Source organism: Pteropus alecto, unplaced genomic scaffold (genome assembly GCF_000325575.1).
Source record: "Pteropus alecto unplaced genomic scaffold, ASM32557v1 scaffold146, whole genome shotgun sequence".
In the NCBI taxonomy this organism is placed as follows: Eukaryota; Metazoa; Chordata; class Mammalia; order Chiroptera; family Pteropodidae; genus Pteropus; species Pteropus alecto.
Genome location: NW_006442107.1, coordinates 30,787,979 through 30,802,243, shown reverse-complemented (window position 1 = coordinate 30,802,243; position 14,265 = coordinate 30,787,979). Strand labels below are relative to the sequence as shown.

General features: G+C 37.0%; 1 protein-coding gene across 2 annotated transcripts in view; it reads left to right on the top strand.

Annotated features, from left to right (window-relative positions):
• The window catches only part of LAMA1 (laminin subunit alpha 1), a 145,463-nt gene that overhangs the window by 118,238 nt on the left and 12,960 nt on the right, over positions 1–14,265 (top strand). For both annotated transcript variants that reach the window (XM_015595706.2, XM_025038551.1), the window contains exons 48-55: positions 492–616; positions 5,548–5,698; positions 6,366–6,510; positions 6,991–7,132; positions 9,480–9,594; positions 9,791–9,961; positions 12,767–12,918; positions 13,651–13,836. In XM_015595706.2, the coding sequence (XP_015451192.1) occupies positions 492–616; positions 5,548–5,698; positions 6,366–6,510; positions 6,991–7,132; positions 9,480–9,594; positions 9,791–9,961; positions 12,767–12,918; positions 13,651–13,836 (1,187 nt within the window). The remainder of the gene's footprint in view (positions 1–491; positions 617–5,547; positions 5,699–6,365; positions 6,511–6,990; positions 7,133–9,479; positions 9,595–9,790; positions 9,962–12,766; positions 12,919–13,650; positions 13,837–14,265) is intronic.

The window sequence follows — 14,265 nt, the reverse complement described above, 5'->3', positions numbered from 1 at the left end:
ATTCCACATTAATTTCTGTAAATTCCCTTTATCCCTATTTTAACTCTAGTCGTAGACTAATAACTAATTAGTGTTTAGCGAAAGAGCCCATCATATTTATTTTATCCTATCAGTTATCTTATCACTGAATAACATTGAGTCACATGAACTTGGTTCAGTGTTCTCACGTGAGAGCGAGGGTCTCAGTGCCAGCCCAGTCCTTAACACTGACCACATTTTCTGGGCCTCTCTGTTTCTCATCTGAAAAAGAGGCTTTTCTCCAGCAACCCTAGTAACCAAGATGACCTTTAAGATCCTGTCCAGTTGTCACTCATTGTAGGATTCAACTTTGTAATCGAAATCTAGTGATTACATCTGGCCATTTTTTTGGAATTTGTTTTCTCACAATTTGGTTCTGTTAGATTTGAGGTTTTAGGGAAGAGTTTCATGCACTTAGAGAATTTATTCCTTTCATCAAATTCATGCGGGTTATGTTTGTTTGTTTACATTAGAAGTCTCCTGCTGTGAAGGTCACTCATTTCAAAGGCTGCATGGGGGAGGCCTTCTTGAATGGACAGTCGATTGGTCTATGGAACTATATTGAAAGAGAAGGAGAGTGCCATGGCTGCTTTGGAAGGTAATATGCCCCCACGATTTAAAACATTGTATGTTATTCTAATAACATCTGAGAAGTGCTTAAAGAATTTACATACACATCAAGGATGGATAAGTTCGTGATGTCAGTCTTATCATTGCAAAGGATATGATGTGCATCATTTACTAATAGAAACCTGGTTATATCTTTAACCCTTAAAAAGAAGTGCTCATATTGCTATGTCTTATATTGTGTGCTTCGATCATAGATTATAAAATTGAGAAGCATCAGACATCTGCTCAAACAACCTTCTGTCTCAAAGAGCCACAATTAAGTCTTGGGTAAATCACTGTACATTTTTATTTTGAAAATACCTCCAAGCATGAGAATTTTTGTTTGTGATGTCAATTTTTATAGATAAGTACTTTTTTATTCCTAAATTCTATAATTTTAGAAATAAAATGCATTTGAAATAGAGAACGACTACCTAACATCTTTTTGCATATATCGATATGATAGAAGGCATTTAATAACTTAGTCTCACCAAGCTCAACACCCCTTTTATTATTTTCTAATAAAATAACTGCAACCCTGTAAGTATACAAGACCTGTTTTCCAGCACTTCGGCATTCAAGACAATAAATTGCTTTTGCGTTAGAGAAATGTAACATCTGATGTAATCTCTCCCATCAGATGGGCTGCTCTGCTCAGATAGATATCTGTAATTAACAGTGAGCTGTGACAAGAAGCAACTCGCATTATGTTTAGAAACTTGTGGGCGAGTTTTCATTTTGTCATTGTTAGGTCTGCTTTCTCATATGGCTTCTAGCTTGGGGTTTTATAGTTGAAGACTTTGATTCTCTATTTTCCCTTTCCTTAGCTTGCTCAAAAAGTTGTAGCCAGAAACATAGTTTTTGGAGCCTTAGCACTAAAAAATTATTGGATTTGGCATCTAAATTGCTCAGATTCCTGTCCCAGGTCTACTACCAAATCTCTTTCAGTGACTTGGAATAGTAAGTCACTTCACCTCACAGAGAGAGGTCTGATTTCTTCTTCCAGAAAAGGAAAACAATAATCATATTTGTCTTACCTACCTCCCAAAATTATGGTGATGAATACATCACGTGATATGTGTGAAAATACTTTATAAATTTGAATGTTCATCAGTGTTCATCTCTGACCTTCCTGCAGTAATAGTCCATTACTTTCTAGGTAAATGCCCCAGGATTGTTTTCTTGACAATAAACATGTGAAAAAACAAGGTTTTATAATTGGCAAATATGGTCAAAGTGGTATTACCTTGTGAGTTAATGACACTTGCCCTAGAACTTCGGGAGAATGAGCACACACTTTGAGGCTCTCTCATCCAGCACTTTGTCCTCATGCTGTTTCTGTAGCGTGGAAGAAAGTCCTCTAGCGACTTAGCAATTCTAACATGAAAATGCCCCAACCCCTGGACTCTGTGCCCTACACTGACCCTAGATCAGTAACCTTACTTGTAGAAAGGAAAAATCTTAACAGAAATTGAATATTTCTAATATGGAAACTCTCCCCCTACTTCAGCTGTTACAATATCCTGATTTTCATCTATCATTTTCAGGGTTATTTTAAAACCGCTGACCTCAAACTGCAACAGTGAATGAATTTGATGATTGCTGGCTCTTCTCTTTTTTGGAATGAGGAAGTCAGTTTTCTGTGTGGCCACAGATTTTGTTCTTGAGAACTGCCATGCCACTAGATTTCCACCCACTCTGGACCATTGACTGACAGAGGAAGGTTGCTTCTGAGAGGAAGGATTCACTGGTTCTGCCATCCTCCTGATGTTAGTTCTGGAGTTGGCTTTTTTAGTAGAGGGCTGGCTACCTAGCTGAGCTTTAAGGCCAAATTGACTTATTAGATCAAAATTGAGGTTTGATTAAACATATTTTTCTGGGTACTGAACAAATCATCTGGCTATTTTTGAAGTATATGACCAACATTTTCAAAAATATGTTTTTTAACAGGGTACTAATTTGTTAGGATATTATTAGATATTCCTTTTTCTAAAAAAAAAAAGTGGCAGTAGAGGGTTTGTCTTGATCGTAAATGTTTGGGAAACACTAAGCTAAAAAATTAAGCACAATTCTTTAGAATGAAGCTATCAGAGCCTCTGATGTGCTAATATGCACTGTAACCCTGTCCTAGAAGATGCTAGAGTTGCAGAATTTCCCAACTCATTTGACCTCAAACTCTTTCTAAAAAGGAGCATTCTAGATTTACTTATGTTCCATAGAACATAGTTCAGCGAGTGCTCATATAGACACGAATTGGTGTTTTAAGTCTAAGTTTACAAATTGATTTAACTATCTTCATTTTAGGTAACCATTCTACCTATGAAGCAAAAATTTTAGCTCCAAGGGTCAATATACTAATTCCAGTTACTGAATCTGTTTTAGCAGACTGACATAGAATTCATTATGCCTTTATCCTTGTGTGTAATTTGTTATTATTAAATCATTAGTGTGGTCCATTGACATTTTTTAAAATGTTTTATCAATATGAGTATTTACCTTTAACTCTGATTTACATTAGTAAGTAAACTGACAGAAATTTGCGTTTTTTTAACTCCTTTTTGAATATATTTACACTGCTTTACATGGTGTCAGTATATGTTTCTAATTACGAACAATCTTTTCAATTCTAACAGTTCTCCTCCAAATATAGGAAAAAAACCCTTTTATTAACAGACACTTATTCTGGAATTAGTTACAAGTGGCTATTACAATAGAGTACTGGCTATGTGGCTGACCTTTGGGACAGGTCAGGCGTCTGTGTTCTGAGCCCTCTCCTAGGTACTAGTGATTTCAACGTTAGTCACAGGAGTTTATATCTTCCCCCGTCTCATGGTCTAGGGAAAAATACCTATATGGAAACATTAAAAAGTGTTCGGTGCTGTGGTAAGTGGGGCAGCAGTAGGCAAAGCAGCATCCTAAGCCTGGGGCCTCGGCATTATTTCACTCACACAACAGCAGCACACATGCATATGGGCAGTACGTCATGCATTATCCCTGTCTCATGAGTGAGAATGGGGATCAGAGAGGTCTAGTAATTCTTCCAGTCTCACAGGACTGAGATCTGGGGAGGGAAGGCATCTCCCCCTGATTGCAGGACTCCTACCTGTAACTGCTATAGGTTTTGGAATAGAACTATCCACGAAGGGCTGTAGTGGACCCTGCTTTCAATTGTCCTGGCCTCTTACCTAGGCCAGGCCTAGAGCTGCCTTCCTCTGGCCCACTGGATGACAGACTCTTGGCTGACTAGAGGTGTACATGGGCCTTGTGGTCATAAAATGGAAGCCATGGAAGAACGAGACCCAGATATATGTCATTGACCTGAGTCAAATTGGCTCAGTTATCATTTTATTTGAATTCATCTATCCTTATGACTGCCTTACTTGAGAGAAGCCAGAAGCAAGGATTCCACATCCCTGAGAACAGAGAACTCATGAGCTCAGGGAACGGGGAGTGGGGTGGGGGACAGAGAGTGAACAGTAAGGCAAGACAGATTTCTGGAGATTTGTTTGAAACCTGGCTTCACCATTTTCTTGAGAGTGTCTCTGGGCAAGGTACTTAATCGTTGAGTCTCAGCTCTTAAAAGGCAAAATGAGGACTCATCTAGGACCTCTGAATGCAGCAGAATAATCAAAGCTATGGAGTGAACATTTACTATGTGCCTGGCATCGTGTGCATGAATTAAATCATGTATAGCTCTCTCAGAGATGTTCTAATATCTCAATTTTTTTGAAGGAAGGGAATGAAGCACAGAGAGGTTAAGTAACTTTTCCAAGTTCACACATCTAGTGAGTTGGAGAATTGAAATTTGAACCCCAGCAGTCTGTTTCGAGAGTCTGTGTCCTTAGCCACATGAAGCTGTGGTCAGCCAAGAAGTAGAGCAATGGAACATGCTTCTGGAAACCACAGGTTTAAGAATTAAATAATTGAGAATTAAGCCATAGTTTAAGAGTTTATGCAGAGTGTATTTTCTTTAAGTTAAGAGATAGCAAGACAGACATTTTTAGAAAAAGCTGAGCTGCAGGAAGCTATGAATGAAACCTCAGGTTTCACAAAGCACTGCTATTTTTCGTTTCATTTTCTTTTGCTTTGTTTTGTTAACGGAAACACTTTCACTGTTTGGTTATTCTGTCCTGCTTGCAGATGTGGCACTGAGTTGACTTACTGCATGTTCAACTGGGAAAAATTCAAATTCATACCCAAAGACATCTTAATCCAAGTTTCATTTTCAAGCCCTATGAGATTCCAGAAAAGAATTTTTTAAATATATTAATAATATGTTCCAGATGAACTTACTTTGTAATTTAATGGTGTATTGAGTCATAGGGAAGGCATAGGGAAGACCAGTAAAAACTCTGACGTGAGAAGCACTGTGGTCCATATTGCATAACTCTATTGTATGCTCATCCTGCAGAGTTTTCAAGTTTTGTCATTTTTGTTTTATTTTTTTGTTGTTTTTTAGTGGTCCTTTTGGTTCAATGGTATGTATTTATTTTCCATCGTAATTTCAATTTAGCTGATATATTAGTTATAACCAACATAAATGGGTGATAAATGCCAATATAAAAATTCTCCCGAAAGCACTGGAATTAAGAAAGAACAGTTACATTAAAGGAAATTAAACAAAAATCTAGCTGATAAGTAGAAATATTCATAGCACTTATCCATCCTTTAGAGAAAATTTTTTTTGCTACTGTAAATACTGCCTACATTAACCTTCTTTACTTTATAAAGCAAATGGGCATTTGTCTCACATAATCTCATGACAAGAATATTTTAAGATGTGATTTACACTTGTTGTCAAATAATGGAAATAATAGCTCTTACATGATTTTTGTGAGGGACAACTCAGTAAATGTGTCATTTGTTCTCTTTAATTACCTTCCTGAGAATGGATTGTATTTTATCTGTTCTGCTTTGCAGCTCCCAGAATGAAGACTCTTCCTTCCATTTTGATGGGAGTGGATACTCTGTTGTGGAGAAGACACTCCGGGCTACTGTGACGCACATAATTATCCTTTTTAGTAGCTTTTCACCTAATGGGCTTCTTCTCTATCTTGCTTCAAATGGCACTGTAAGAATCTTTATGGGGCACTGGGCCCTTCTGTGTATATACAGTTAGACTGCTATGAGGATATTTATGTTTAATGGCTATTTTATGAGCATTTATACATATATATATATGCCATACTATTTCTTCATTTTAAATAATTTCCTTATTATATTAATACAATTTCATTGAAGAACCTTTAGAAGAGCCCCAAGTAGAAAATAGCTTTCCCATCATTATAGATATCCAGCCAACATTTGTTATTAAATTTTGGGCTTAAATAATATGTCTTGTTCTATGTTCACTCTGACCACTGGCCTTATTTGAAATCCATCTATAAGAATTTCATGTTCCCACTTTTTTTTATCTCGTGTACTGGTGATTTCTCTCAATCATCTAGTTTTACTTTTAGAACTGGTCCATTTGTCAATCTCAATGAAAAAGATACAAAGACATTCCATTTCTCATACTCAGTTGTAGATTTTGATAACAATGAGTTTATCTCACATCTGTATAGTATTCTAGAAAGCTTCTGTGGACCCTTAGTTTCACAGTAGAGACCTCTGGTTGTTGGGCTTGGTCCAGCTTTCTCAGTTTGACTTTAGAAGGGTTCTGCCATCCCTGATTTGAAAAGAAAGGAAATCGTGTGATAATGAGATAGCCATGGTTAACTGCTTTCTCTTCTCTATAGAAAGACTTTTTATCCATCGAGTTGGTTCATGGCAGAGTTAAAGTTACAATTGACCTGGGCTCAGGGCCTCTCGCTCTTGTTACAGACCAACGCTATAACAATGGAACCTGGTACAAAATTGTTTTCCAGCGAAACCGGAAGCAAGGTAAGTGCACAGCTGGATGAATTGGGATGCCGGCCCTCATGGGAATAGAAATATTTCCAAAACCAGTTGTCTTTACTCACTTTAGCTTTCTGGGTATTCTTGAATTATATTCTAATAAAAAGCCATTATTTTCTTTGAAATAAATGCTAGGTTTCACATTTTACTAGAGGAATATTATAATTCTATGTGTCTATGCTTTCCAAATGCAATATTTAACATTAAATGCTAGATTGGAATCAAGAATCAAATAGATTCTGTTTTCTTCCACACACATACTGCCATCATTTAGCAATGTATATCCTGGATTTACGACTTTTTACAGAGGATTTTCAGTTAAGAGTCAAGAACATGCACTGGTCAGACTTGCACAATGTAAAAGAACATGTGTCTGTAAACGAACTTTGTTAGCAGAAGATTGTGTTTCACTTTAATGTAAGAAGTGTTTTCATTTTCGTACCTATTCCTTTTGATTTCCTTTAGGACTCCTAGCAGTTATTGATGCATATAACACCAGTTATAAGGAAACCAAACAAGGTGAAACCCCAGGAGCATCTTCTGACCTCAATCGTCTTGATAAGGATCCAATTTATGTGGGCGGATTACCTAGGTCAAGAGTTGTAAGGTATGATTATCAGTGCAGAATTTTCATGTCCCTAATTACCAACTGTATTAGTTTCCTAGGGCTTCTGTAAAAAGGTACCACAAACTGGGTGACTTAAATAGCAGAAATGTGTTCTTTCACTAGTCTAGAGGCTAACAGTTTAAAATCAAGGTGTCAGTACAGTTGCTTCCTCCTGAGGGCGGAGAGAAAGAATACCTCTGTATACCTGTCCCATACCTCTCAGCTTCTGGTAACTTTAGGCTTTCCTCAGCATGTAGGTGGCATTCTCTCTGTGTCCACACAGCATCTTCCCTCTGTGTGTCTCTCTGTGTCCAAAATTTCCTTTTTATAAGGATGCTAGTTCTACTGGATTAGGATCTACCCTAATGATCTCACTTAATTATATCAATAAAGACTATATTTCCAAATAAGGCCATGTTTACAGATACTAAGAGCTAGGACTTCAACGTCTGTGGGGGGAGGACACAATTTAACCCATAACATCTACTTTGATGCAAAGGCGTACTATTTGGGAAGTGAAGAAAGGCTTCTGTAGTAAAGTTAATGATTTTTATATTTGTTTCCTTTAGAACACCTAGAAATTGTTACTGTGTTGTATTTGGAGGCTTCACTTTCTGTCACAACTAATTCTCTTCTCTAGACATTTTAAAATAGTAGAATCTCTTTCTAGGCAAAATAAAGAAAAACGAAAAAGAAAACATGTTTTCTGCAGACTTATCTGCATTCCCCTTTATGCGATTAGCACAAATAATGTATGTGAAAGTCTAGCATCGGGGGGTTGGATGAAAGATGGCAGAGAAGAAAGGCATTGAAATCCTTTTGTAACACTGATTCATCTTTAGCTTTGTGACTTTAGTAAACTTTCTGTGGTTCATTATCTTCAGTTTGATAATTTGGGATTGGAAAAAATTAAGCTCTAACTTCTTTTTAAGGTTATAACCAAAAGCCAGCACTTGAGGCAAGATAGCTTCCAAGGAGTGAGATCGTCAAATGTCCAAACTGAGTCACCCTGCCCAGTAGTTGTCAATTGTATGTTTGTAGCATTACCCCGCCTTTAGGCTGAGTTATACGGAATCCTAATATATGGCACAGAGGTGCAGCCACTCCAGTGGCTATGGGTTAAGAAGTCCAGAATCCACTTTCCCATGACCTGTCTTCTCTTTACCAGAAATATCTGAAAGTTCCAAGAAACCTGGTTTACAACATCAGTCACCCCTCACCCCCAGCCCTGGTCTTGAACATGAATACACTTAAACTTATGTGCCCTAGGCCTTACCCTTCTCCCAAGATAGAGCCAGGACTGGAAGCCTGTCTCCTAATCCCTGATTCTGGATATCACCTCCTCACATGGTGTGCTGGGCTGGGCACATTCCTGAAGCAACACTCTGTGTCATAGTTAAACAGCACATGGTGTAGACATTGGAGAACAGGACAGAGCTCCCTTTCTAGGAAGACATCCCAACATAGACTCATGCTGGAAGGGACTTGGGTATCATCAAGGCCAGCATCCTCATCTACAATGGAAGAAACAAATCCAGAAAGGTTGATATTTGCCCTAAAGCATGTAGTTTAATGGTCCATAGTTCATTACTCAATATAGAAAAAAAAAATGAAATGTGACTTTAGCAGGAAACCATGTCACTGCAGCGTTCACCTGTGACTAGCTGATGCTTAAGAGTATAACTTGGAGATGTCACCCTATGTTTGGAAATGAGAGTATGACCACGTTGCAGCCTCACCCCACTCATTACAGCAGTGTGGCAATTTCTGTTAAGAAAAATATGGTATTGACTTGGAGTCTAAGAAATAGAACTTTGAATAATCCCAGATTTCACCCAGTGCAATGATTTCCTTCAGGACAAAAAGTTCAGGAATATGCAGTATGGACAATAGCCAATGACTTCTCCAGCCATGTGATCCTAGGAAATCACGTTGCTTACACTTGCCCTCATGGAGGCAAATGTTCTACTCTGCATGGGGACAAAATTGTTATCTCTATTCTATAATTTCCTTATGACAATTCACAATCTTTCTTGTAAATGGCGTGTGTTTTAGTGACTATATTTAAATTGTAATGACTATAATAGTTTTCTTTAAAATATTAAACATTTTTATCCAGGTAACCATCTAAGTAGTCAAATGCACTAAATCCAATCTCTTTCTTTAGTCCAGGAGAGGATTTGTTTGACCTCAAGTTCTCACCATCAATATCCTTCTTAGAGAGAGGCCTAGACATATCTGCAGAATGACACATGGAAACAGGTCTTCCTTATTCATAGGACCATTTTTATTCCTTCTGTCAAAAATGGAATTGTAATTCTTGTTGTTTTCATGTTCTTCCTTACAGGAAAGGTGTCACCAGCAAAAGCTATGTGGGCTGTATCAAAAACCTGGAAATATCCAGATCAACCTTTGATTTACTCAGAAATTCCTATGGAGTGAGAAAAGGCTGTATACTGGAGGTGGGAAGCATTTTATTAATATTAGGATGAGTTTCTATAAATGTCCACTGATTTATCAACATAATAGAGTAATAACATCTAAACCATTGGGGTGAATAGGAAAGAGATGATGGGGAAAGTGGGCAGTAACCTCTGCCGTGGGAGATTCAGCATGCAGGTGGACCTGATGCTGCTTTTTCCTTTCCTTTGTGACCAGCCTATCCGAAGTGTTAGCTTCTTGAAAGGCGGCTACATTGAATTGCCACCCAGGTCTTTGTCACCAGAATCAGAATTTTTGGCAACGTTTGCCACCACGAACAGCAGTGGCATCATCCTGGCTGCCCTGAGCAAGCATGGGGAGAAGGAAGGTCATCGACAGGCCCATGGGGTGAGTAGCTCAAATGCTATCGAGCCACAAGCTCAGGAAGGAAATGACTTTGGGAAAAACCGAGTGGAAAATGACTTAGTCATAAACATTTCTCGTTTATGGGCATGCATCTTTAATAAGTAAATGTGACTATTGCTGAATGTCTTTCACTTACAAATCAGCGATTCCTTTGTGTTACATAATCCATGTTCCTTTTCTGGCCACTGAGAAGAAAAATACTTGCTGTCTACCTCTAATTCTTTTTAAACTCATTCAGATAGCATCTACCAAATTTTCTCCCACACCTCATGGTTGTTACTCTTCATTCCTAAGGCTCAAACAGCAAGTCCTCAATTTCTGTAGAGTTTTTTAGTATACTGCTCCATGAAGCGAGATTTTCTTTACCTATTATTATAAGATTGAAGGAGCAGAAAGAGAAATATAGTCTTTGATAAGCACCGTCATCCAGCAGTAGGAGAAAAAAGGGTGATGGTTTTCCATATTTACATTCCATTTCAATAGGATAGGTGATATTTAGCCTTTACTCTGCTCAAACTTGCATATATCGTGCAATCTGAAGAAACTTCACAGAATGTTAATCTGTTGTTTTAATGAAGTAGAGACCAAGATATTTCACAGACATTGCTGTGTAATTATCACAACCACTCTGCAGGGTAAATGCTGTTTCCTATATTTTGCTGAGGAAAAAGTGTGTTCAGAGAGCCTGATTAACCTGCCCAAAGTCACACAGCTGTTATGTGTCAAAGCTTGGACTGAAATACCAGTCTGTAGACCCCAAATATTTCATTAGCCACTTGGTGAAGAGCTAACAATGACAGATTGGTATATGGGTTTCACCAGTATTTTTCTTCCTTTCAGTTGTGGTGAAATTTACATAACAATTCAGTGGAACTAGATAGAGAAGGTGGCCTCACACTGTTGTGAGGCCACCTTCTCTATCTAGTTCCAAAACATTTTCAGCACCCAAAGCATTAAGCAGCCACCCTCCATTCCCCCTCTCCCTGCCCCTGGGATCCACCGGTCTTCTTTTCTGTATCTAAGAATGAATTTATCTAGTCTGTATATTTCACATAAATGAACTCACACACTATGTGACCTTTAGTCTTTAATTTAAATCTCCTCAAGGTTCATCCACATTGTAGCAAGTATCAGTACTTCTTTTTATGGCTAAATAATATTCCACTGCACATACACAGCGTAATTTGTTTATATTCGTTTATTGATGAACATTTGGGGTTGTTGCTACTTTTTGGCTATTATGAATATTCACATACAAATATTTTTTGAGTACTTGTTTTCATTGCTTTTGAGTATATACCTAGGAGTCAAATTGCTGGGTCATATGATATTTTGTTTAACTTTTTGAGGACTCATCAACTGTTTTCCTCCACCAATCTTAATAAGACTACTTGCAAATCAAAGTTTGCTGCCAAGTCAGCAAAAAAGGATGCTGTGACCCAATGCTAGCGAGAATGTTGTGAAACGCTCACATTCGGTTCTGCTAGTGGACCTCTTTTAAGTACAGCCCGAAAAGTTTTAAGAGTTTTAAACATTTTCAAACCCTTTAATTCTTTAATTCCACTTTTACAACTATTAGAGACAATTTCAAAGGCAAAAAATATTAAATGTTCATTATGTATGGTCATAAAAAATTATAAACTACCTAAATTTTTAAAAATAAAGGAATAGATCCTACGATGAGCTATCACCTGTTAGAATGGCCATCATCCAAAAGACAAGAAATAAAAAGTATTGGCAAGACTGTGGAGGAAAGGGACTCCTGAACTCTTGATGGGGATGTAAATCGGTATAGTCTCTAAGGAAAACAGTATGGAGGTTTCTCAAAAAATTAAAAATAAATAGAACTTTTGTATAATCCAGCAATTCTATTTCTGGGTATACCTATGAAGGAAATGTAACCACTATCTAGAAGACATATCTGTACCCCCATGTTCACTGCAGCATTCTTCATAATAGCCAAGACATGGAAACAACCTAAGTTTCCATCAATAGATGAATAGTTAAAGAAAATTATATAATTGAATATTATTCAGCCATAAAAAAGATCGAAATCCTATGCAATAACATGGATGTACCTTGAGGGCATTATGCTAAGTAAAATAAGACAGAAAAAACAAATATTGTATGATCTCATTTATATGTGGTATCGTAAAGAACCATACTCATAGAAACAGAGATCAAATTGGTGATTGCCAGAGGTGGGGCAAGGAAGAGCATAGAGAGAAGTAGGTGAAGGAGGTCAAATAGTACAAACTTCCAGTTGTAAGATAAATAAGTCCTGGGGATATGATGTACAGTATGGTAACTATAGTTAACAATACTGTATTGTATATTTGAAAGTTGTTAGGACAATAGATCTTAAAGTTCTTAACAGAAGAAATAAAATTTGTAACTATGTGAGGTTATGGGTATTAACTAAACTTATTGTAATCATGTTGCAATATATACATATATCAAATCATTAGGTGGTACACTTTATACCTTAATAAAACTGGAAGAAAGATAGATTAATGATACAATGTATCTATTTGTTGATACATAATGTGGCAATAAATAATAAATATGAAGGCTGTGTAGAAATGGAAATCTTTGATATGGTTAGTAATCATAGCCTAATACAGACTGTAAAACAAATAGAGATTAGAAAGCAATATATAAAGTTTAAAATAGTTGTTTTAGATGGTGATATTCTTAAGAAATTCCTACATTATCTTCATAAGATGACAATTTTAAAAATCACATAGTAATGTTTTTTCTGTGGAATTCTCTATGCAATCTTCCTAGCCGTTCTTTTCCATCATGCTGATTGAAGGCCACGTTGAAGTGCATGTTGACTCTGGGGATGGAACAGGCCTGAGAAGAGCTCTCCTGCGTGCTCCCACTGGCACATTTGGCGATGGACAAGGGCATTCTATCTCCTTGATAAGGAGCGGGAGGTAATTGGGTAACATAGGGCATGGTGACCTCACGAAGGTCCCCAGTGGGAACCTTGTTAAGTATTCTTTATATGAATGATTGGGATGATTAATATGACATCATTAGCAATCAGGTTTTTATTAGCATTTGGAGTTTTTATGGGTTCACAATAATTCTAGAACCTTGCTAGAATGCCTCCTTGGGAATTAATTGTATCTGCTTTGTAATAAGATATTTGCAGAATTTTCACAATCGAACAACCTTAACCCTCCCCTTTTCTGGGGCCCAGTATAAATTATCTTTTCATCAGATTAATTCTGTGGCAAGTAGTATTACAGTATTAGTAAATAGCATTATATTAATACTAAATAATAAATGATAACATAGTAAATAGTAACATACTACATAGTAAAATGTAAAGAGTAAAATAGTAAATAGTATAATATCAACATTCCTGTATATTTCCCTTCAACTCTGTAGACCAAATGTTTTAAAAGCACACTGGGTATGTTTATAGGTAAAGAGGTCAAAGAAAAATACTCTCCAAAAAGCAATTGAACTCAATATTTAATAATACTCCATTTATTTTTTGGAGAATATTCAACTGTAGGTTTTAATTTTCAAGATTCATCTTTTTATTCACACACAATGTCATGTTAAAATCTTATTGTTCAGAAAGTACTTGCGGAATTGTGTAGTTAAAGAGACAGTTATGTTTCGTTTTTCTTTCATTTTCTCCTCTGACCTTTTAGAATTATCACCGTCCAACTGGATGAGAAAACTCCTGTAGAAATGAAGTTGGGCCCAGCAGTGGAAAGCATGACTATCAATGTGTCTAACCTGTACATAGGGGGCGTTCCAGAGGATGCAGGGTCATCCATGCTCAGGATGAGACGATCATTCCACGGCTGTATCAGAAACCTCATCTTTAACATGGAGTAAGTGTAACAGTGCTCTCAGTATGTTTTTGCACTTCCTGATCTTTTAATGCTGAGTACTGACACTAATCTGCGATCTAATTTTGCATTTGGGATTGCCTAAAAATTCTACAAGTTCTTGAAGTGAACCCCATTACTCTATCATGAAAGTCTTCCAAATGGATTTTATTGGATTAGAATGATGGATAGATCTGCTCATCACATGTTAAAAAAAAAAAATCATTGAACATTATAATTTTGGCATTAATTTAAAAAGATGTAGAGATTTTGTGATGCAAGTTTTTTGTCTTCTTGAGCTCATTGCTTTGAAGGAGCCTTTACAACTGGGCTATTTTCAGCTTCATCTTATTAATGCCTTCTCCTAAAATAATTACTATCTAATGAAGAACTGGAAATCTCCATCTCCTGTGTGGAGCTCATGATGAACAA